The 21,448-nt window shown below is 48.5% G+C and overlaps 1 protein-coding gene across 9 annotated transcripts in view; it reads left to right on the plus strand.

Moving 5' to 3' along the window:
• The window catches only part of Zdhhc14 (zDHHC palmitoyltransferase 14), a 270,303-nt gene that overhangs the window by 195,732 nt on the left and 53,123 nt on the right, over positions 1 to 21,448 (plus strand). For 8 of the 9 annotated variants that reach the window (XR_015635207.1, XR_015635206.1, NM_001039343.2 and 5 more), the window contains 1 exon segment: positions 20,322 to 20,459. Coding sequence is in view for 7 of the 9 variants with exons in the window: in NM_001039343.2 (NP_001034432.1) it covers positions 20,322 to 20,459 (138 nt within the window). In the remaining 2 variants the exon portion in view is untranslated. 9 annotated transcript variants of the gene reach the window in all.

Below are 21,448 nucleotides of genomic sequence, written 5' to 3' on the forward strand. Positions count from 1 at the left end.
TTGTCTCTCTCACGCGGCTGTTGTTTAGCTGCTGTGTCTGTCTCTTTCTCTGGATCATCCTCCTCCTCTAACTAGTTCACTTATGTACATCTGGAATAGACTATTTGAGGCTGTCTATTCATCCAGGCAATCCGGAATAGACTATTTGAGGCTGTCTGTTCATCTGGGCAACGTTGGCACTTATGAATATTTTTACGTTACTTTATGTTGGGGAGAGCATGGGTGCACGCAGACATGCCGTGGCATGTGTGTAGAAGTCATGGGACACCCTGAAGGAGTCTGCTCTCTTCCCTCCTGCATTTGTGCTCCTGGGATTGAGCTCAGGTCATCAAGCTTTGAATCAAACTCACTGAATCATCTACCGGCCCCACAGAATACTTTTAAGCGTTTAGTATCCAGGTCCAGAGCCGCCCCTGCTCTCTTAGGACCTCACAGCTCTCCAGTCATTAGGGCAAGGCTGGTAGGAGACGCCAGTAAACAAAGCAAAGCTCACTGGGTCTCTAAGTGACTGTGAGCAGCCTACACCCCTGCCCCAGAACCTGTTCTCTACCTTTCCCTGACTGGCAGCCCAAGTTCTTTCCCGGGCCCCATCGGTGTTAGAGGAACCAGCAGCTTTTACCACAGTTACTGCTGTGTCATTCTCAGAATAGATTTTTAATTTTGATACTGTCTTATGTGTGTAGATGTCTTGCCTGTATGTATGCCTGTGTCCCACTTGTGTTCCTGTCACCAGCAAGGGCCGGTGGAGAGCATTGACTCTCCCGGAAGTGGAGTTACAGATGGTTGTGAGCCACCATATGGGTGCTGAGAGTCAACCCCTGTCTTCTGGAAGAACAACCTGAATTGGGTATTTTTAACATACCATCAATTCGTAACGAGAAGGTGCTCCCTTGAAAGTAATCACACATTATGGGCGAATCAATAAGGATGTTTCCCAACCATGAAGATGAAGCCTCTGTAAATTGACCATTTCCTAGAGGGAGGGATCTCAGCTACAAGCTAAGAATGACCCTCTGGAGCCATAGCTGCCTGGTCCTTGATCCACTGTGTTCTCTGGGTAAAAGACCTTCTCTGTACCTACAGGATCATAAAACTGCAGGGTCTGAGAGAGCAAAAGAGGGAATGCCCAAAGCCCTGGGGCTATGCCAGGCTCTGGGAGCACCAGGCAGTGCTGGCCTCCCTCACCCAAAGCAAACCCTGATCTGCCTGGCAACAGTGTCCAGAGACCTCTGCAGGGAAAACCACACCTCATTTACCATGTGGGCCCTCCTGTCCCACAGCACTCCCTCTGGTAGCTCTGGTAGCTTCCTTCGTGGTGCCAGCTGAGACTGGATCACCTTGCCTGTGTGCTAACCACCTACACTAGATCCCAAGTGTTGCTTCACATAGCCCCCATTGTTTGCAATGGCAGAGTTTGGCTTGGCATCTGCCTTTAAATACAGGCTAGTGTCCTGTAATTTCTTCTTAGATATTTGTGTCTGGTAAGGGCTGATTATTTTGACAGAAATTGTATCTTGCAAGGGGAATAGAGAAAGATGGCATCTGTTTGCTCCCGGGAACCCAAGCACCCATGTGCCTCCAGAAACATGTTTGCATCTCACCAACGTTTCCTGCACATGTACGTGTCAGGCACTGTGCTACCCTAGATACGTCAAAGTAAAAGTCAGTCCTCAGGGACAGCGTTTCAGAGCAGAGCACACAGAGCTCAAGGCATTGTGTCTGCTACGCTCCGTAGATAGAGAGTAATTATATGGTGGTGTAGAGTATGGTTGAAAATTGTCATCCACACTCACGCATCAGCTGACGCTGCATAAAACATAGGAAGCAACCATTTTTAGAAAATTTAAGCATAGCCTGGTATAAGATGAGGCCAGCGAAAAACAACCTCCCTCCTTTATTTCAATCACTTAGGTCAACAAAATACAAAAAGAAGGCAAAGATACCAATAGAAGGTGGAGTCGAGATGTAGTTCTATGGAATGGACTTGCCCATATCAGCTGTCCATGTAGCAGGAGCAGAAATCAACCGTAGTAGGCTTCAAAACTAACCCCAAAATTTTGAAAGCAGAGAATGTGCGAGCTCTCATCTCATGACTTGGGGCTGGGGGAGGGGCTAGAAGTCGACCACAAAGATGGATGTGCAGACAGCCAAACAAAAAGTTCTGAAGAAAAGCTTCTCGAGGGTCAGGTCGTCTTCAGTGCCACAGCTGTGACAGCTGGCTGCGACACAGTAGAAACTGACAACAGGAGGAACACAAAAGAAAGCTACAGCATTCGGAGTTCTAAATTATAATATGTATCCCTCAAGAATACCGAGCACGCACACAGCGTGCTTTGATCTCGTTCACCCCCTTCATCTCCAGCTCCTCCCAGCTCCCTTTATAACCCACTGGCTCTAACGTGTGTTGCCCATGTACACATGGATGGGGGCCCATCCACTGTAGCATTTTCAGGATACAAGGGGGCCACACCTCTAAAGACTCCTTTCCCGAGCAGACATCAACTGCCAACAGATATATCCAGGGCTGGGGGCTCGTTTGCCCTCCCGGCACCACACATGAGTGTTGACTGACTTGATCCTGTGCGGGCAACCACAGCTCTTGGGGATTCATGGGTCCATCTGTCCTGTCATGTCCAAAAGACAGATCACTGCAGCCCTCCCAACCTCTGACTCTTAGTCTCTCTGCTTCCTCTTACACGATGTCCCCTGCACCTTGGGGATAGTGGGTGTGATATAGAGGTCTCATTCACAGCCGAGCCTCCACGGTCACTTACTCTGTGTACGTTAGCCAGGAGTGACTCTCTGTGTTAACCTCCCATGGCCGCACAAAGACGCTCCCCTGATGAGCCTGAGAGCCTCACTAGTTTACCGGGAGAAAGATGAATCCTGAGGCAGTTTGATGTTGTGTCCACTTAGCAAAACAATAGGGTGGTCTCATGTTCTGCGCACACACACACACACACACACACACACACACACACACACGCACGTATACTTTTTGTAAAAAGGCATGTAACTTGCCAGCCCTGAAATTTCGTCTAAGGAATTTGTGCTCTGTTGGGTCATGGACATTCAGTATTTCACACTCCCAGCACACTGTTGGTAGACTCGGGCAGGACTGAGCTGAAAAATGCTGGACAGTTGGATAATGGACATCATGTCCCTTAATTCTGAAAGCCTAATACGTATTTATATGCTCAAAAAAAGACAAGGCATGAAAACAGTTTGGCTTGTTGGAATACGCTGTTTTATTTTCTAAAGGGTTGAAAATATTTCCAGTAGAGAACTGAGTGAAACAGAAAGAGTATGTTTTCAGGAGAGGAAGATTGTTTATTTTAAAAATCCCATTCCAGACCCGTGGGGATGTAATTATTGTCTGTTCTGGATAAAGACGTGACGAGCCTCCACAGAAGCCTTCTGTAGGAAGCTGAGGCCTGCGCCCTTGGATTGCTGGCCTGCAATTACGTGTAGTCGCTTACCTCGGGGGTTGGTCTCTGTGTGCTGCTTGTCCCTCGAAGACAGGTAATGGAATTGATGAGATGTACAGCACTGACCACTGTCTCTGGTCTATAGTCAATCCCACTACCGTCCTGCAGGGTGCGCTAGCAAGTTGCATTCATTTATGACCTTGCATGAGCTGGCCGGGCTTTGGTAGATGCTGGCCAGAGCCTATCAGACCTCTAAAGGCTGGTGGGCATGTGTGATTCCTTATCCTGCTGTCTCCACGGGCAGCCCATGCTCACATTCATTCTCACTCACTAATTGAGGAGGGACCCACAAGAGCCCCTGACGCTAAGCTTAGGAAAAGCCCCTTCTCACATGGCTGAAGCCTGCTGGCCCAGAGGTCCATATCCATTTTTGGGGCCCTCCTCCAAGTCTGATCTTTCTTGAAGGGACCTGGGTCCACCTTCCACATATACACTATGGTGTGAATACACCTGCCATCATAGATAGATAGATAGATAGATAGATAGATAGATAGATAGATAGATAGAGTAAAAATATAATTTAAAAAAATACCTTAAATTCATTCTTTTTTCCTGTCTTCCTTTCCTGTTTCAACCCAAGCACAGATGTGTATGTAGCACACAGCTTCTTGAGGGTAGGAGGCTGGCCTCAGTACCTCCTGTAGTGTCCCTGGGGAGGGCAGCACTTGGTGTCAGTGACTTGAATTACTTCATTACAAGAGAGAAGACAGAATGTGTAGCCGTTCTCGATGCTCTGTTCAGAATAAATGGACCACCAGTGCTATGTCAGCACTGTTGAGAAGTCCTTTATCCCCAACTGATCCTGTCCCGTCCTTTATGTCACTCAGAAGTACTGGGAAAAGCTGGGCATGCTGGCACATGCCTTTGATTCCAGCACTCATGAGGCAGAGGCAGGTAGATCTCTGAGTTAAAAGCCAGCCTGGTCTACATAGTGAGTTCCAGGACTAAGTGAGTCATGGCTAACTCGAGGGACCTTGTCTCAAAAACTAATTGGGGAGCAGAAAAAACAATATACTGGGGAGAAAGGGAAGTATATTAGGAATATAATATTCGGAAACTAGAACCTTCCTACAGGTAAATATTTGGTGCTGTCACAGTTGTTTTGAAGCCCCAAACACTCTTAGGATGGCTTGTATTACATGCCTGCCCACTACAAGTTGGCAAAGACGCTATAGTATTGAAGGATATTCTTGCCTCTTGGGAGTTAAACTCACAACAGTGTACAGCAGAGGAATGAGCCATTTGTTTATGCTAAAAGTAACCAGTTTCCTAAGGATTTATGCTCGGGAAACCACTTCCTACCCCACCTGATTTATGGGTTTGTTTTTCACCAAGGAATTGAACGAAGCACGATACATCTTCCCATCTCTGGCCATGCTGACACTTTGTAGCAGAATAACAAGCCACTGGTAAATGTGCCCCTGGATTGGGGCGCACTGTGCCAAGATGGGCAGTGGGTACTAGAGCTAAGGACCCCTTAGGGCTATGGGCACTGTGTACACTTGCCCAGTTATGAACCACAGACTAACTGTTGGTGTGCCCTGTCTCTATGCTAAGTGGATATGGGGAAATAGGGGTGAATGAGTGTCTTGCCCCATCAGCTTACACGTAGGCCTGCAGACACAGGAAATAAACGACACACAGGAACACACAGGTCATGTGGGAGCGTATGAGGAAGACATTCATACGCTGAGAGAGAGCACCCCATCTGAGTTCCATCTTACCATGAGGACAAATGACGGGTGACCTCGTGCGTCTCAAAGTGTGCCCTGTGTACACACTGCAAAGCGAACTGTAGGATAGAGCCGGGAGATAGAACACTGGCCACAGAGCAAGGATTTACTGTAGAAGACCAAGGTAGCGTCTGAGGCGTGGTGAGGCCTGTATGGAGCCTAGAAACTTATCAGAGGCGGGACTACCAGGGCACAAAGGAGATTATTCCTCTGACTCCCAGATTTTAACATTTCCCACATGTTAACTTAAGGCTTTAAAAAACACATGTGGAAGCTGCAGCCTCCGGGCTGCTTGTAGCCCATGATAGTCACAAATGTGGTGCAGCATCTTTATCGGTCACATTGTAGTGTCAGAGGGCTGGACATCACGGCTTTAAAAGATAATAATAAGGCACATTTTCGTGTGTTTACTGTGTCCTAGCTGATGGGTTGAGTCTATAAGCTATAGATGTCCATCCAGAACTTTGTCTGTGGCAGCTTAAAACTGATGTGAGGACACAGAAACAGAATGAGCTTTACAGAGCCCAAAGTATGATGCATGCCGGTACCTGTAAAGTCAGACACAGGGGGCCGGGGGCGGGGGGGGGGGGAGACAAAGAGTGAGATGCGGGGAAGTAATGGGAGGGGAAAAGCAACAGGCAGGCATGGGAGCAGAGTGAGGATGCCGTATGTGCAGCCAGAAGCCAAGGGAGCAGAGGCCTTGGGAAAACCCAGAACAACTGCACCAAGAAGAGGAACCCCTATAGATATCTGGGGCCATGGCTTTTTTCATGTGAGATGGGACTCCCCAAAAGCTGGGAGAGGATGATGTTGTGCCTAAAGTGATGCCCAGAGCTGTTCAGCAGGTACCCCTAGCCAGTTGTCTCCCGGTCTTAGCTAAAGGTCTTACTGTTGTGAACAGACACCGTGACCAAGGCAACTCTCATAAAAACCACACTTAATTGGGGCTGGCTTACAGGTTCAGAGGTTCACTCCATTATCACCAAGGCGGGAGCATGGCAGCATCCAGACAGGCATGGTGCAGGAGGAGCTGAGAGTTCTACATCTGAAGGCTGCTAGGAGAAGACAGACAACCTCGGACAGCCAGGAGGAATGTGTTAAAGCACACGCTCACAGTGGCACACTTCCTCTAACAAGGCCACACCTCCTTCCAACAAGGTCAGACCTCCAAATAGTGCCACCCCCTGGACCAAACATATTCAAACCACCCCACTCCCCATCCCCAACAGGTATCCTTGTCTTTTGCTCAGCCGTGTATGGTTTACAAGGTGCTATGGCATTGGAAAGAGCATTAACAGGTGTTTGGTGAACAGGGCAGGCTTCTCGACTGTCTTAAATAAAAAGTGTTACAGATGCCTCCACAGAAGACCCCACTGTGAGCTCTCTCCTAAGCAACATCTTCCCTTTGCTGGGGCCATAGAAGGGAACAGATGCAGACACATATGAAGAAGCTCAGAGGCAGAGCCCACAGAGAAGGCGAGTCCATCACAAATACCGAGGGGTGGCGTTAGAGCAGAGGCTGGACTCCGAGTAGCGCTTCAGCTAGTAGCTGGCCTGAGGTCTCTTCTTCATGGGGATAAAGAGCACGCTAGCGTGCTACTTGGAAATGTTTCCACATCATCAGGGATCGAGCATCATGGTGCTTCACAGAGGTGGCTGCAGATACTCCCACAGACCCCTTACATGGCATTGTTGTGGTTCCAGCAATGACCCCATTCACCTTTGCCCCACAGACAAGATAGGCTTAATAGACCTTCCCTAGAGTCAGAGTTTGGGAATCTGAAGTTTTAATGAGCCTTGCTCTGAAGGTCTTGTGTTCTAGGTGTCTGTCACTCCTGGGCAGCTCCTGGAGTCAGGGGTGTAGGAAGGAGCTGATCACCCAATGAGAAGAGGCAGGGCTCAGATCACTCACACTAGAAAGGTAGGACCACTCACTGGAGGATCTAATCTTGGACCGAGGAACCCAGCTTTTGTTGGTGTGCCAAGACCAGAACTGTCCCTTTGGGGAGGGGTATCTGTGCCCAGAATGTCAGTTTGTTCATTACAGCATGAGACTGTTCCAGAGGGGCCAGAGTTCTCCCCATGCAGAGTCAGCTCTCTCTCTGCCCACAGCCTAACGACCTGGGAAGGCCACACATTATTAGACACAGATTATAAGTGTCCAATGGGAAACCCACCCATCCATGGAGACAGAGCTGCCCTGTGGTCTTTCTAGATGTGCCTGTCCTATCTTCTCATGTAAGACCTGGACCCTTGTGAACATGCACTTTTAAGACCTGCTTTCTTTTTAAATTTTATGTGTGTATGTGCTTGCTTTTCTGTATATACACATATATGCAGATGCCCCTGAAGGCCAGAAGAGGGTGTCCAAACCCCTGAAGCTGGAGTTACAGGTGATTGTAGACTGCCCAATGTGGGTGCTGGGAACTAAACCCAAGTCCTCTGCAAGAGTAGCCTCTTTGCAGATGCTGGACCATCTATCTCTCCAGCTCCAAAATGTCTTCCCTAGATGGCCATAATGATTTAACATGGTACATTTGCATTAAATTTTGTACTGTATGATAGCTCCTGGAATCAGTGCGTTTAAGAACAAAAGAACAAGACTTCCTATTTAATAGGAAAAACTTAAAGCATGTGTTGCACCAACAGAAATGTCTAAACCACAGACTTCCTGGAGTGTTGGTTCATCTTGTCTGGGGTTAATGTTCATGCACAGTTCCGAAAGGCGCTATGTGCAAGGCTGTGTGTGCTGCTGTGTCTAAGCCAACAGCGGGGCAACCTCTGGCCAAGTGCTTTCTTGCTTTCTCTGGAATTGTCTAAATGCAGTCAGTTTTAAAAATACTTTCCTTCAACACCCAGAAAAAAAAAACAGAGTAATTACTCCACTGAGGTCTGTTTCTGTTGGCCAGACTCCCCTCGCCCCTGCCTCTCCCTCCCTCCCTCCCTCCTTCTCTCCCTCCCTCCCTCCTTCTCTTCCTCCCTCCCTCCCTCTCTCCCTCCCTCCCTCCCTCCCTCTCTCCCTCCCTCCCTCCTTCTCTTCCTCCCTCCCTCCCTCTCTCCCTCCCTCCCTCCTTCTCTCCCTCCCTCCCTCCTTCTCTCCCTCCCTCCCTCCTTCTCTTCCTCCCTCCCTCCTTCTCTTCCTCCCTCCCTCCTTCTCTTCCTCCCTCCCTCCCTCTCTCCCTCCCTCCCTCCTTCTCTCCCTCCCTCTCTCCCTCCCCTCCCCTCTCCTGCTGCTCTTTCTTGTGCTTGCTCTGTCCTTCCTTCTTTCACGGTCTGTGCCTGTGTGTCACAGAATGTGAACTCGGCTCTGTACATGCCCCACTCTGTTCTCCAGAAGTCTCTCTGAACATTTTTTTTAACTCTAGCTCAAATCTCTCTTCCAAGCTCCAGACTTGGTAGATTTAGCTGATACCAGGTACTTGCACTTGGGGAGACATCGATTCCTAACATCAGTCTTCCCTGGTGACATACTGAATGTCAGTGTTCCTCAGAAAGTCCCAAGGGACACCTCCCTACCACACCTCCCCACGTCTTAGGATTTTATTTACCAGGTAGACCTCCAACTGCATCTCTCTCTCTCTCTCTCTCTCTCTCTCTCTCTCTCTCTCTCTCTCTCTCTCTCTCTCTCTGCCCTGCCACAGCAGCCACAGACTACCAATGTCTCTTACCTGCACAGGAGTCTCCTAGAGAACCTCCAACGCAAATTCCTGCTCCCCACACAACCCACCTTCTTTCTGACACTGGAATAACCACCCCAAGCAGAATTTAGCCACCAGTCATGCCTCCTACCTGTCTGAAGGTCCATGAGCCCTATGAGCATCCCACAAGCCTTATGCTCCAACTGTATCATGTTTCTCATGCCTTCTGGCCCAGACCCCAGCCTCTGTCTCCTTTCTCAATGCTACATTTTGGTATGCATTGCCTCCTGGAGGCCTCCCAGACCCCCGCTCCTCTAGCCCGTTCTTTATACTCTTCCTTATCACTAAAGACCTGTGCTGTCATGGCACATCCATGCACATCTGCGTATAAGTCTGAGAGTTGTTTCTCTCCAAGGTGGCAATTCCCCAGCAGTAGCACTTAAGGACAACACTGGCCCAGGAGAGGATTAAATCAAGACTTCTCTTGGGCGTCTATTCCCACCTCTGTTCTAGTCCTCTCTTTGGAGAAGAAGGAAGCTTTTCTAAACTCTTTGCTCTTCCAGATCTATAGTGAGGACAGTGCTCCCAACTGGAAAGAGACAAGGTTTCCTTCACCTTCCTCAAACCTCTGAGAAGGGCAGGCTAGGTTCCAGAACTGGTTAAGACAGCTAGCTCACTGGGCCAGGTACTTGCCACATAGGCCTGAGGACATGCGGGGTCTGAATTCAATCCCCTAGGCAACATGGGTTTTGTTTTCTTTTGTTTTTTTAACTTAGCATGGTGACACCTAACTTATAATCACCCAGCGCTTAAGAAAGGAGCAGAGAGAACCCTCAGGCTCTTTGGCCTGCCTACTACATGTGGAAAATTATCCAGGGAGAAAATAAGACAGAGAACAACTGAAACATACATGCACATGTATACACACACACACACACACACACACACACATACACACACACACATACACACACACATACACACACACATACACACACATACACACACACATACACACACACATACACACACACACATACACACACACATACACACATACACACACACATACACACACATACACACACACATACACACACACATACACACACACATACACACACACACATACACACACATACACACACATACACACACACACATACACACACACATACACACACACACACACACACACACACACACACACACCACAGACCCTCGGGGTATAGATGTTTTAAGTGTTAAGTCTGACCAGTCCCTGCTCTCCTTCTTGCGGGATGGAAAAGCTATCATGAGAACGACTCACAGACTTAGGCCTATTATAGAACATCTTAGCATGTGCCTGTTTACTCCGCAAACAGTTCAGGGCCTCCCTGTGCCCTAAAGCAATAGCTTTCCTCCTTGTGTTTTCCTGCAGCTCTCAGTAAGAAATACACTTTTCAGTGGGATCTCAGTAGCCCCCACTCAGAGATGAAGTCCTTAGATGTATTGCTTACCACGTGGTATGCCCAGTGTGGTCTTTTGGTTCTTTTTGGTGCTGGTCATGACCCACTAACTTACTGACCTATTCTACTACTTGACCCTGATCGTTAGTTAAAAGAACCTAGGGTTAAAGGGCAAGCAAAATCACTTCCCTTCTGAGTAAGAGTCTTAGTAACATCAGGCAAGCCACAGTACTTACCCGCCCACCCACGGCTGGGCTTTTATAGCTGTCCCTGAGACCCTAAGGATGTCATGTTCCCATGCCACAGGGCAAGAAAGCAGCCCCTCTGTGAAAGACACTTGCTGACCTGTCCTCTTACAATAAAACAATTTTAAATTAGGTGTTGAAATAAGTCACTTTGGTTTCTATGATCTACATTTATAGCCTGTAATCTTTGCCCTGGTGTCCAGGAGCAAGGCTTCAGGAAATGTAAATTACTTTCTAGGGGGGCAGGTTGAGACAGGCCAGTAGTTTTCAACAGCTTTTCCAAGCACTAGGAAATGAAAAGACTGCTAAGAACCACACCGTAGAGGTTAAAACAGTTTCTAGAACTATAAAAGAGAGCAGAGGAGAGGCAGGGTGGTTTGGCCCTTGGCTGACTCTCTTCTCTGGGTTCCATGGTCTCTCCCGACATCCTATCTTTCTTCCCATCATCATACCTCTAGCTGGTTGGCCTCACCCTGGCATGACAATGACAGCAGCCAGAAGTCTCTCCATCCCAGCCTGTGACTGACAGCTTTCAGAGGATGGTGGTGAATTCCCTCTGAGCACGGAGGGCTTAATCCTCCTGCCTCAGATTGCTCCTGTGGACCTGCTGCTGGCTGCTCTTAGGTTTAATGCCTGTTCCCAGACTCCCCACTATGCTTTGGTCTAACACATCCTCCTTGAACCCTTCCAAAAAGCCAGGGGACCTCTACATGTTCATCTGCCATGGCTCAGAAAGTCTCATTTCCGGGCCATTAGACGGCGAGTGGCTCCAGAGATGTACAACTTGTCCATTCTCCCAGTCCAAGGTGGATGTCATGCCCTTCTGGAAGCATCTCAAAGTTCTGAACAGCTTTTATATAAACTGTCCCATGGTTCCATTCCACAGCGGGCCCCATAAACTACGCAGCTGCCTTTACCGTGAGAGAGAGGCTTCTGCCTGTTCCTTTGAAAGCCTTAGTTTAGAGAATTAATTAAACTCTCCTGCCTAGACCACAGTGACTCAGTGGAGTGCTTGCACGCTTCCTATGATCAACATGAGACAAAAGCAGTACCTCGTGTTTAGAGTCAAAGATGCCCACACAGGCCCAAGTCTGCTGGTGGGGCTACTTTAGGACACTGTTACCTCCTGACTGCTTTTAGAGCCACTGCATAGTTCTGGGGGGTCTCCCAGAGCTTCAGTTTTCGTTAAGCTCTTCCTTTAGAGTTTCTCTGCTGAGGCCTACCAGCACTTCCACATGTCCTCAGAGCAGTCACAGTTGACTTCCGTTCTTAAAATGGGATCACAGTGTAAGAACTGAGAAGAACTTTGGGTGGCATTTCTCAACAGGCAACAAGCCAGGACCGGAATTCAGGACACTGAGTTAGAGACCCATGTGCTTCCAACCGTATAATGTCTGATAAGAGCGCAGACCAGAGCGCAGACCACACACATTGGGACCTCAACTTAGAATGTCCAGGGTCATTATGACAAACATGTCCTGCCTAACTGCAGATCCACCAGATTTTTGTAATTGTAGTAGTGGTTGTTGTTGTTTTTATAGGCAGTGGCCCAAAAGAAGGTATAGTGAGGAAAGCCAATATACAGTGCAGATGAAGGTGTACCTGTCGTGGTTCCATGAGGAAGAAAAGGTGAGAGTTAGGGGTGGCTCATGGGAAAACCGGGTCATCAGGACTCTGAGCAACACAGACATGCAGGGTGCCATCATCCAGAAGAGAGCCAGACACCTTCACCAAGCATCACCCAGGGGACACAGGCCAAGGAGCTAGTGAGACTTCATTTGTATTTGTTTGTTTTTTCTTTTTTTTCGGAGCTGGGGACCGAACCCAGGGCCTTGTGCTTGCTAGGCAAGCGCTCTACCGCTGAGCTAAATCCCCAACCCCCTTCATTTGTATTGAAAGGTCCCACTGGCAACAATGTGGGGAGGCCACACTGAAGGGGCTTCCCAGAATAGGTGACAATGATTGTCTTAGTCAGGGTTTCTATGCCTACACAAACATCATGACCAAGAAGCAAGTTGGGAGGAAAGGGTTTATTCAGCTTACACTTCCACACTGCTGTTCATCACCAAAGTGAGTCAGGACAGGAACTCAAGCAGGTCAGGAAGCAGGAGCTGATGCAGAGGCCATGGAGGGATGTTGCTTACTGACTTGCTTCCCCTGGCTTGCTCAGCCTGCTCTCTTATAGAACCCAAGACCACCAGCCCAGGAATGGCACCACCCACAATGGGCTCTCCCCTGCCTTGATCACTAATTGAGAAAATGGCTTATAGCTGAATCTCCTGGAGGCATTTCCTCAAGGGAGGCTCCTTTCTCTATGATAACTCAAAACCAGCCAGTACAGCGGTCCTGACATAGGCTGCAAATGACAAGACACATAGACTGCAGTGAGCTTCAGAAACAGAAGGCTAGAAAAGACTAGAAAAACAACTAGCAGTTCCTGTTGACTGCCTGGGTATGAGGGATAATCAGGCATAGGGAAAAAATGATTATGTTCCCTCCCATGGGTACCTGGGTGGATGGGGGTACTGCAGGCTATGAGGGAAAAGAACCAAGAAGGTAGGTGTAGGGAATAGGGCTTTGCCCCTGGTGGACGGGAGGAACCTGGAGAGTTAGGTAAGGACCAGCCAGTACAGAAGGCAGCAGAATTTCACACTAAGTCTGTCCCTGGGTCCTTGGAGTATTGAACTGCATTTCAATACAGGCAGGATTGGAGCCAGGGTTAAAGTTCTGCACAGTTGAACACGTCGAGGAACTGTGCTCTGGTTGGTCTTTATCTCCGGTCTCTTTCTGCCATGCAGTGGTCTTTTTCACTCAGGAGGATGTTCCATGGTTTTCCTGTTTGAAGCAGGGTGGTCTGTGAAGTTCTGATGCTCCCAGGTACTAAGGTGATTTAGGTTTAGGACAATGGCTAGAGAGACTTTGGGTGCCCTTGGAGGCAGATGTTTTGAGGAGCAAGACATTTTTGAAAGGTCTACAGTAAGATACTTCAGTCAGCCTCATCTCCCTTTCTCAGCCCAGAACAAGACGAAACAGAGAGCGGTCAGTGTGCTTAGACAGGGTGGTCCTTGACTGATCAACACGCTCACATGTAGAGTCTGACCCCAGGTCCTAAGGCAGGGGAGACAGAATAAAGATAAAAGCAGAGACCCCAGGCTTTTGTTGTGGGTTTGGTAGGGAGTCGGGGGGTTTTAGCAAAAACAACTTCTAAACAGCTGTTACAGTATGACTTGCTTCAAAGTGCCAGCCTCCCCAGAACCTGCTTGTCCCTTCTCCTAGAGACATACATTTATTACACTGGAGACCTGGAGTTAAAACAGATGACAAACCCAGACAGTTTGAAGAGACAGATAGATATAATTAGGCCTGATAGATGACTGGAAGGACCGTCACTGTCCATTAGTCAAACTCCTTGAAAACTCACGTGCAAAAGAGACCTAGCAACCTGGCCGGTGAAGGGAAAGCTGACAGGGAGGGGGAGGAGAAGGACACTTTAAAGCAGGCTCAAAAACAGCAAGCAATTCTACATTTACTGGCTGCTTTTACACTGAAAAACTATTTCGTTGTAGTTTGTTTTGTTTTTTTAGAAATGGGTTTAAAAGCCAAAGAATCTTAATTTACAAGACACAGAGAGATGCCAAAATGGTAAATTCCAGGCAAGCAGTGATAAGACATGGTGCCTTTTGGCATTTAAATTTCAATCCCAAAGATATCACTAAATGTATCTGTCTTTGTAAGTGAAGACGTTGAGCCCCCATTGGAAACCCTGTAACAATACTGAAAGGGTCTCCATTAATTCATAGGCTTTTGTTTTTTCGGCAAATTAGATAGAATGCATTTGGGGAATGGGGCTGAGATGAGAAGGCCTGGGAAGAAGCCTCCTACCTGATACTTGCTTGGCATCATACCCCACTCCTCCCCTCGAGTTCCACAGACCCAGCTGTAATGCCCACTGAGCAACTCTGTCAAATTCCCATGACTGCATTAAAAGACTTCACTTTCCAGTGTTCTCCTGGCTGAGAATAAGTCTCCCCTTTTCAGGTCCTAAAGATTTCTCAGTGGAGGGTAGAGGCCTCTAGACATGGGCTGGTGTTTGCTGATGAGAGAAGCAGGCTGCCCCAGCACGGCACTGTGCCTTGTACCCTCCTGCCTAGGCCCCCTGGACCAGCAGCGCACATGGCCCTCGAAATGGCACAGCCAAACAGCTCTTTCAGAAGAGACAAACTAGCTACTTGACCAGCAGATAGCTGGTGTCAGAGACAGCCCCAGAAAGAGGTTTGGAATTTGGATAAACACATGGTCCTAAGGCCACTTTCCCCAACTATAAAATGGAACGATAACATTGAGCCCTAATAGCATTGAGTCTAACAACATTAGATGTTAAATGGTAAGAATCAGGCTGGAGAGATGGTTCCGTTGGTAAAGGTGCTTGCCGGGTAGGCAGCAGGACGGAGCTGGGTCCCTGGCATGTATGTAAAAATGGTAGACCTGTTGGTTTTGTGTTTGTAATCCCAGAGCTGGAGTTGTGGAGACAGAATTGCCAGGGCTTTCTGGCCAGTGAGTCTAACCTCAGTGGTCACATCCAGACCTCTAAGAGACCTGGTCTTAAAAGACAGTGAGCAGTGTGTCCCTGGGATGACACCCAAGGGTGGTATTCTCCAACCTCCACATACATGCAAACATGCACACACATGTGCACCTATACACACAAACATTCACACATATGCACTAAAAATAACATGACTCATGCTAAGTACTTTGTCGTGCCGTGCCTGAGTCCTGGCAAAGTGGGAGACCCGTCTAAGAGCAAGAATGGTCTCAAAGTGACCATGCAGGGGTAACGTCCCAGCCTTGAGTGCAGTGGGGGTCTGTTAACAGCTTAGATCTGGATGGAGATAGAAATTCTTTAGTGATGAAGACTCTGCCCTCAAATCCCTCCCTAAGCTAAATTCTCAACAGTCCCTATAGGATTACTTTAGGAGTGCTGTGTAACCCCTAAGGCCAGGTAATGATGTGTGTCCTAGAACACAAACACGAAGTACCTTGCAAAGAGAAAATTCTTCTGATTTTGGAAGTTAAAAAAAAAAAGCCTGAGGTTTAAAGAAAAGCAATTTTCCACTTCGAATCTTTAAAAACATTTAACTTAATTTGGATGTAATTAACATTTAGATTGGAAGCTTCAAGCCTCCACTGTGGTTTCCCTCTCCTGGGCCACAGGCTTCTCAAGATGCTCTAGAGGACGAAGACTGCTTGTGCCTGTACCTCAGAAAGCAAGGACTCTCCCTGGGCATGAGTGGGAGCGCCTTTAATCCCAGCACTCTGGGAGGCAGGGGCAGATGGATCCCTATGAGTTCAAGGCCAGTCTGGACTACAGAGTGAGTTCCAGGACAGCCAGAGTTACATAATGAGACCTGGTCTCGAAGAAGGGATGGGAAGGAGAGAAAGGAAAAGAGAAAAAGAAAGGAAAGGAAAGGTCCAGAGCACCCATGTGGACCACAGGCCACACCAGTACAGGACTGGACTCCACTCTGAGGCGTGACAAGTTTTGTTTGTTTTATTCTGTTCTGTTCTGTTTCAAGACCAAGCTCCTCCATGGATAGCCATGGCTGTTCTGGAACTTGCTCTGTAAACTAGGCTGGCATTAAACTCACAGAAATCTGTCTGCCTGGGCCTCCTGTGTGCTGGGATTGAATGCTCCAGCACTCCAGCTAACCTACCTTTCTTTCTTTCTCCCTCTCCCTCTCTCTCCCTCTCTCCCTCTCTCTCTCTCTCTCTCTCTCTCTCTCTCTCTCTCTCTCCCTCCCTCCCTCCCTCCCTCCCTCTCTCTCTCTTTCTTTCTAATTCATTCTCTTCTCTGACTTCCTTCAAACACAACTTTTACAAGCACTTTTTATCCCTCGATTCAGTGACTTTCCAGTACCTGCCCAGCTTTACTAGTGCTCTGCTAAGGTCTCTTTCATGGCCTCCCCGGTCTCCTTTTAAACAGAGAAGAGATTAAGTAAGTGTCCCAGCACCAAGTCTTAGATCCGGCTGGGCCACCCTTGGTGTCCAGACTGCTCGCCATTCTCAGGGCTTCCTAGGCCATGTCATGGAGAACTGGAGAGGCGGGGGCAGCCTGTCATCCGTAATAGGAAGTCATGCTTCTAGCTGGAACTGTGTGTCTGGAAGCTTCCTTTAATCATTCATAAATTAAGGCTGTAAGGCAGGACCTGGCTTCCTTTTCTTGAATGGTGTCCCCTTGGATGGCATTCTTTCCTTGCATGGGAGCTGAGGCAGGTGACAAGATCTGCAGCCTCCAGATCTCACTCGGGTGTCCACGGGGGAACTTTTAAATGGAGCTGCCCTGCCTTCCATAGTCAACAGAGTTTACCTACAATTATAGCTGGCCACCTGCTTGTCCAGGGAATTACCCAGTCCCCTGACCCCTCTGAGCATCGCCACCTGCCAAGGGGTAATTCCTGTATTTCCTTATGTTTGGTTCCCCCAGCATCTTCCCTTCTAGCCTTGCTCAAGGCCATCAACCTCCCACCAGGCATGGCCTCATTCCTAAGCCTGGCACAGGCAGAGCCATTTGTTTCTGTAAATAACACATACGTAGTACAAGTCTTCTGAGTGTGAGGGTTATAAAGATGATTAGAAAGACCCCATTCCGTCCTCAGGAATCATGGAGTCGGGTTATAAAGATGATTAGAAAGACCCCATTCCGTCCTCAGGAATCATGGAGTCGGAGGAAATCATTGGGAGGGCAGAGTGAGAAAGAAGCAGGGGAAAGGTATCCGGGGTGTGGTCAGGACGGACCCCAGCCAGCTAACTCATCATTTTATAGAATGTTCTTGGGTTTCTAACCACTTCACCTATGGAGGTCCTGGTGATATATAGAGTCATCCAGACGCCTGGTAAATCTCTGTTGGATTAGAGCCTAGTCAGTATTTTGGCAGATGAGAACACATTAAAAACTAACGTGGCTCCTAATGAAAGTGGGGCAGAGCCCCTGGGACTTGCTCATTGATTGGATTTAGCTGGAGAGGGAATGGAGAGGTCAGCAGTAGAATGCAGGTTCCTGAGCTGGGCAGCTGGCTGGAGAGTAGTCTAGAGAGGATCATATGTGGGAAAGAGCAACAGGATGCCTAATCAGAGAAGGCAGATCTGAGATGCTAGCCAGATCTAGCAGGCATCTATCGCTGAAGGCAGGAAGTGGCCATTTTGGCATTGACAACATACAGTGGGTTCTTGAGCATTCAGATGAAAGGTTTACCCGTGCAGAGTCCACAGTGAAGAGGAAGGAACATGCCAAGCCTCGCCAGCTCATGGGTAGTGCAGGGGAAAACAGAAGAGATGCTATAAGCAGAGTGTTGGGGTAGAGAAGGGATGGCAGGTCCCGGGCCCCTTCACAGGCCCATACCTGATTTCTGCATCCACAGAGGGGCCTGGGAGCTTCAGACCCAGTAGCCACTGTGAATCCAGGATCTGCAGAGGACATGAGAAACAATCTGAGGAGAATGGTTCAGTGCACCTACAGTTTCAATGGGATTTTGTCAGCCAAGAGAGTTTCAACAAGACACAGTTCTAAGGGGGAAATGGCTTCCAAGCCGGGCTTCAGGAGAGCCAGGCACCAAACCCAACCTTGAAAGCGCTAACTTTTCAGAGGCCTCCAGGAGCCCACAAGTCTGTCCTGCTGTCAAGAGATCTCAGCAGCATTGTCTGGCTAGATTTAAAGATTTCTGAACTAAAATTGAAAGGCCTGCCCTGTGGAAATGGGCCACACAGAGTACAGCCTTGTCCTCTGGAGGCTTCTAGATGCTAATGGCTCCTGTGCCCCTTGCATGTGGCTTTTGCCGAGAGCCACTTTCCCTGCCTTCCAGAGGCTCCGTCTCTATGCAGGATGTGCAGAACCAGGTACTGAAGGCAGATTCTGGCCCACATGTGCTTATCAGCTCCTGGCTTCTGCTCCCGCTCCCATTGTCTACACTCAGCTGCCAAGCACTTAAGTAGTTGCTTGAAATAAGAGCCTTATAGTCTTGGGGAGAATCTGGCTGATCTGGATATTTCCCCATCGCTTGCATCCTTCATCATGCAGACCTTCCGTGGTAAACGCAGTGGGCTGATGACTTGTGGGAGATGATGTTTGTTTAATTTCTCTGAAGACTTTGGAACGGAAGGCACAGCTCTCATCTGCCCTCCATCCCCCTACGCACACAGCCTCTCACCATTCGCACCCTTACCAGAGGGAGCACGTTGGTTAAGGCTGATGGCTCTAAGCTGACATACTGTCAGAGTCTGTGGCTCGCATTAGAGATTAGAGGTCCCGCGTCTTGAACAAATATCCAATGGCATAACAGGTACCTATTAGTACCCAGCAGGTTTTCATGGCCCTGAAGATTCCACACGCTCTGCCTCGTAGCCCACCCTCCCCTGGCCACAGCGAGGCGGTTTATATGTAGCTGTTAGCCGACAGTGTGTGTTAATGCGGAAACCCCAGGGTCACACCAGTAGTAATCACTTTCCTTAAGTGTCTGCATCTTACGGGCCATCAGCTCTGTCACCAGGCCACTGAGCTTGGAAATCTGTCCTGCTATCCCCTCCTCTTGTTCGCTTGCAGTCCAGTGTCCCTTCCGTTTCCAGACCACTACCCTGACCCAGGTGTCCTTGTGCCTTTTCAACAATTGGCACAAAGGGGTTTGAGTCCAAGACTAGTGGCTCCTGAAACCGATCGCCTCGCGCCCACCTCTGTCACGTTTTATTTATAAAGTCACTTGGCAGCACATCCCCTCTCTGTTTTCCGAAGCCCATACAGAGAGATAAAATATGAAGTTGGGTAGGCAGAGAGTGGAGGGAAGAGCCTGAGTACAAAGCTAAGTTGAACGCTGAACATCCCCCAGCTCAAGCAGGTGGTCTGAAGGGAGCAGGTTGTCAGGATTGCACAGAACAGCTGGTCTGCATAGGAGAACCGCTGGATAGTGAGAGGAAGCACTTGGTCATTGCTCGTAAGACCGTAAATGCTTTTGCAGACTTTGAGTGAATTCTCCAAAAATGAGAAGCCTTGGGCTCACGCTTTGGCACAATGGAATAATGGCAGGCAGTGCCCAAATATAGCTTGCTGCCATTCGGAAGGACCACGGGCGGTGTGTTCGCTAGGGCTGGCCTCGGGGCTAATTGCTCCGGTGCTCATCCAGCTTCCTCTGCACACAGTCTCCCATCTCGTCATGCCTGGTTTTGCTTGTCTCTAAGAGAACGTAGTGACATCATTCCTGATAGGAATGTATTAATGTATGTGACTAATTTGTGTTAAGAGACCATAACTGGGGTGGGAGAGCAAACGATTGTCCCTCTGTCCTTCCCCAGGCCTGTTATGACTTTCTGTGCCCACTTACTGTATCAGGGGGCCACCCAAAGACGTAGCCAGCCCCAGCCCTGCCCAGCCCTCACCATCAGACGGTGTTGCCACCATTTAAGGGAAGATTGTTCTGTGAACACCAAGGTTCCTTTTGAGGAAGAATCAAGGCTTTACTTCCCAGTCTGAGAATGTGTGCTCTTTCTTTCAGTAATCATTTGAGAGGAATTTCAAAACACCTGGGTTCTGTTGAAAGAATAATTATGCCCCTGAAATGCCTCACTGTTGATCAGGACCTCTCTGAGCAGTCCATGTGGAAATACATAATCCGATATTGTTGTGCTGTATAATTAGACTATCGTGGGAGGGAGGGGCCCCCTCACGCGAACAGGTATTTTACTAATTAAATGCCGTTTTTCTTCTCTCTGCCTCTCATTTCAGAACAGTTTGATCACCACTGTCCCTGGGTAGGCAACTGTGTGGGGAAGAGGAACTACAGATTTTTTTATATGTTTATTTTATCCCTGTCTTTTCTGACGGTCTTTATCTTTGCATTTGTCATCACGCACGTCATCCATCGTAAGTATGCCGGCGGGACCGGTTACCTACGCGATCCTTTGCCTGACCTTGGCCCTTCTGATTGGACTCTGAGTTACTATTTGTGATCATTCTGGCTTTCTCTTCCCCCTCCCCCCCAACCCCTGCTTCCAGCCTGCTCACTCTGGGCTTTCCTTCTCCGTCCCCCTGCCTCCCTCCCTCTTTCCTAAACCCCATCCCTCTAATGGCAGTTCCAGTGACACCTGGGCCAGGTTCCCCTTACACTAACAAGGCATCCCACACTGACATGCATGGCTGCCCTCTCCAACCTCCGTGGTGTCCGCTGGGGGTCCCCTGAAAGCTTCACCCCTCCATTCTGCACAAGGAACTACAAACCTAATGATAACCGACAAATATCTGGATCTGCTCCTAAATGGCCTATGGTTGAACAATATACACCCCTAGAGGCAGATACTAGGTTTTTCCTACACACATTATACATGTTCAGAATACACATTCAATGAGACACTCAATTTCCTGCCAGCGTATGCCATATAAGGAAAGCGACTTTTTTTTTTTTTTAGGTTAGATTTGAGGGTAAGTGATTTTAATGTGTTCGCACCAGAATGCAGCATCTGCTTTCATTCACAAGCGTGAAGTTCATACTGAGCTTCTTTGTCTCCAAGTCATTCCCTTTCCCACAACCGAGGACGGTGAGAAGGAAGTTAATTGGTATTGAGCTACAAATCTAGACCTTTAAACTTCCATCCAAGTGTCACTGCCCACATTAGCGAGCAGCTCTGCCTCTCAGCCATTCCCGATGTACGAGAACCCGTTAGCAAGCACACAGCCTCGCTCTGGTGTGTTTCTGGAAGTATCTAAACAGAGCGGCTTGCTTTACTGTCTTCCCCTGCTGGCGTGATCTTATGAATGGAGCAGGCCAAGGCTCTGTAGATCCCATTCCCCACTCCTTCTATTTGGGTGGAGTCCATGGACAGACTGGGGAAGAAGGGGTTCCCAGTGGTTCCCAC

The sequence above is a fragment of the Rattus norvegicus genome, chromosome 1 (assembly GCF_021556685.1).
Source record: "Rattus norvegicus strain SHRSP/BbbUtx chromosome 1, alternate assembly SHRSP_T2T, whole genome shotgun sequence".
Taxonomy (NCBI): Eukaryota; Metazoa; Chordata; class Mammalia; order Rodentia; family Muridae; genus Rattus; species Rattus norvegicus.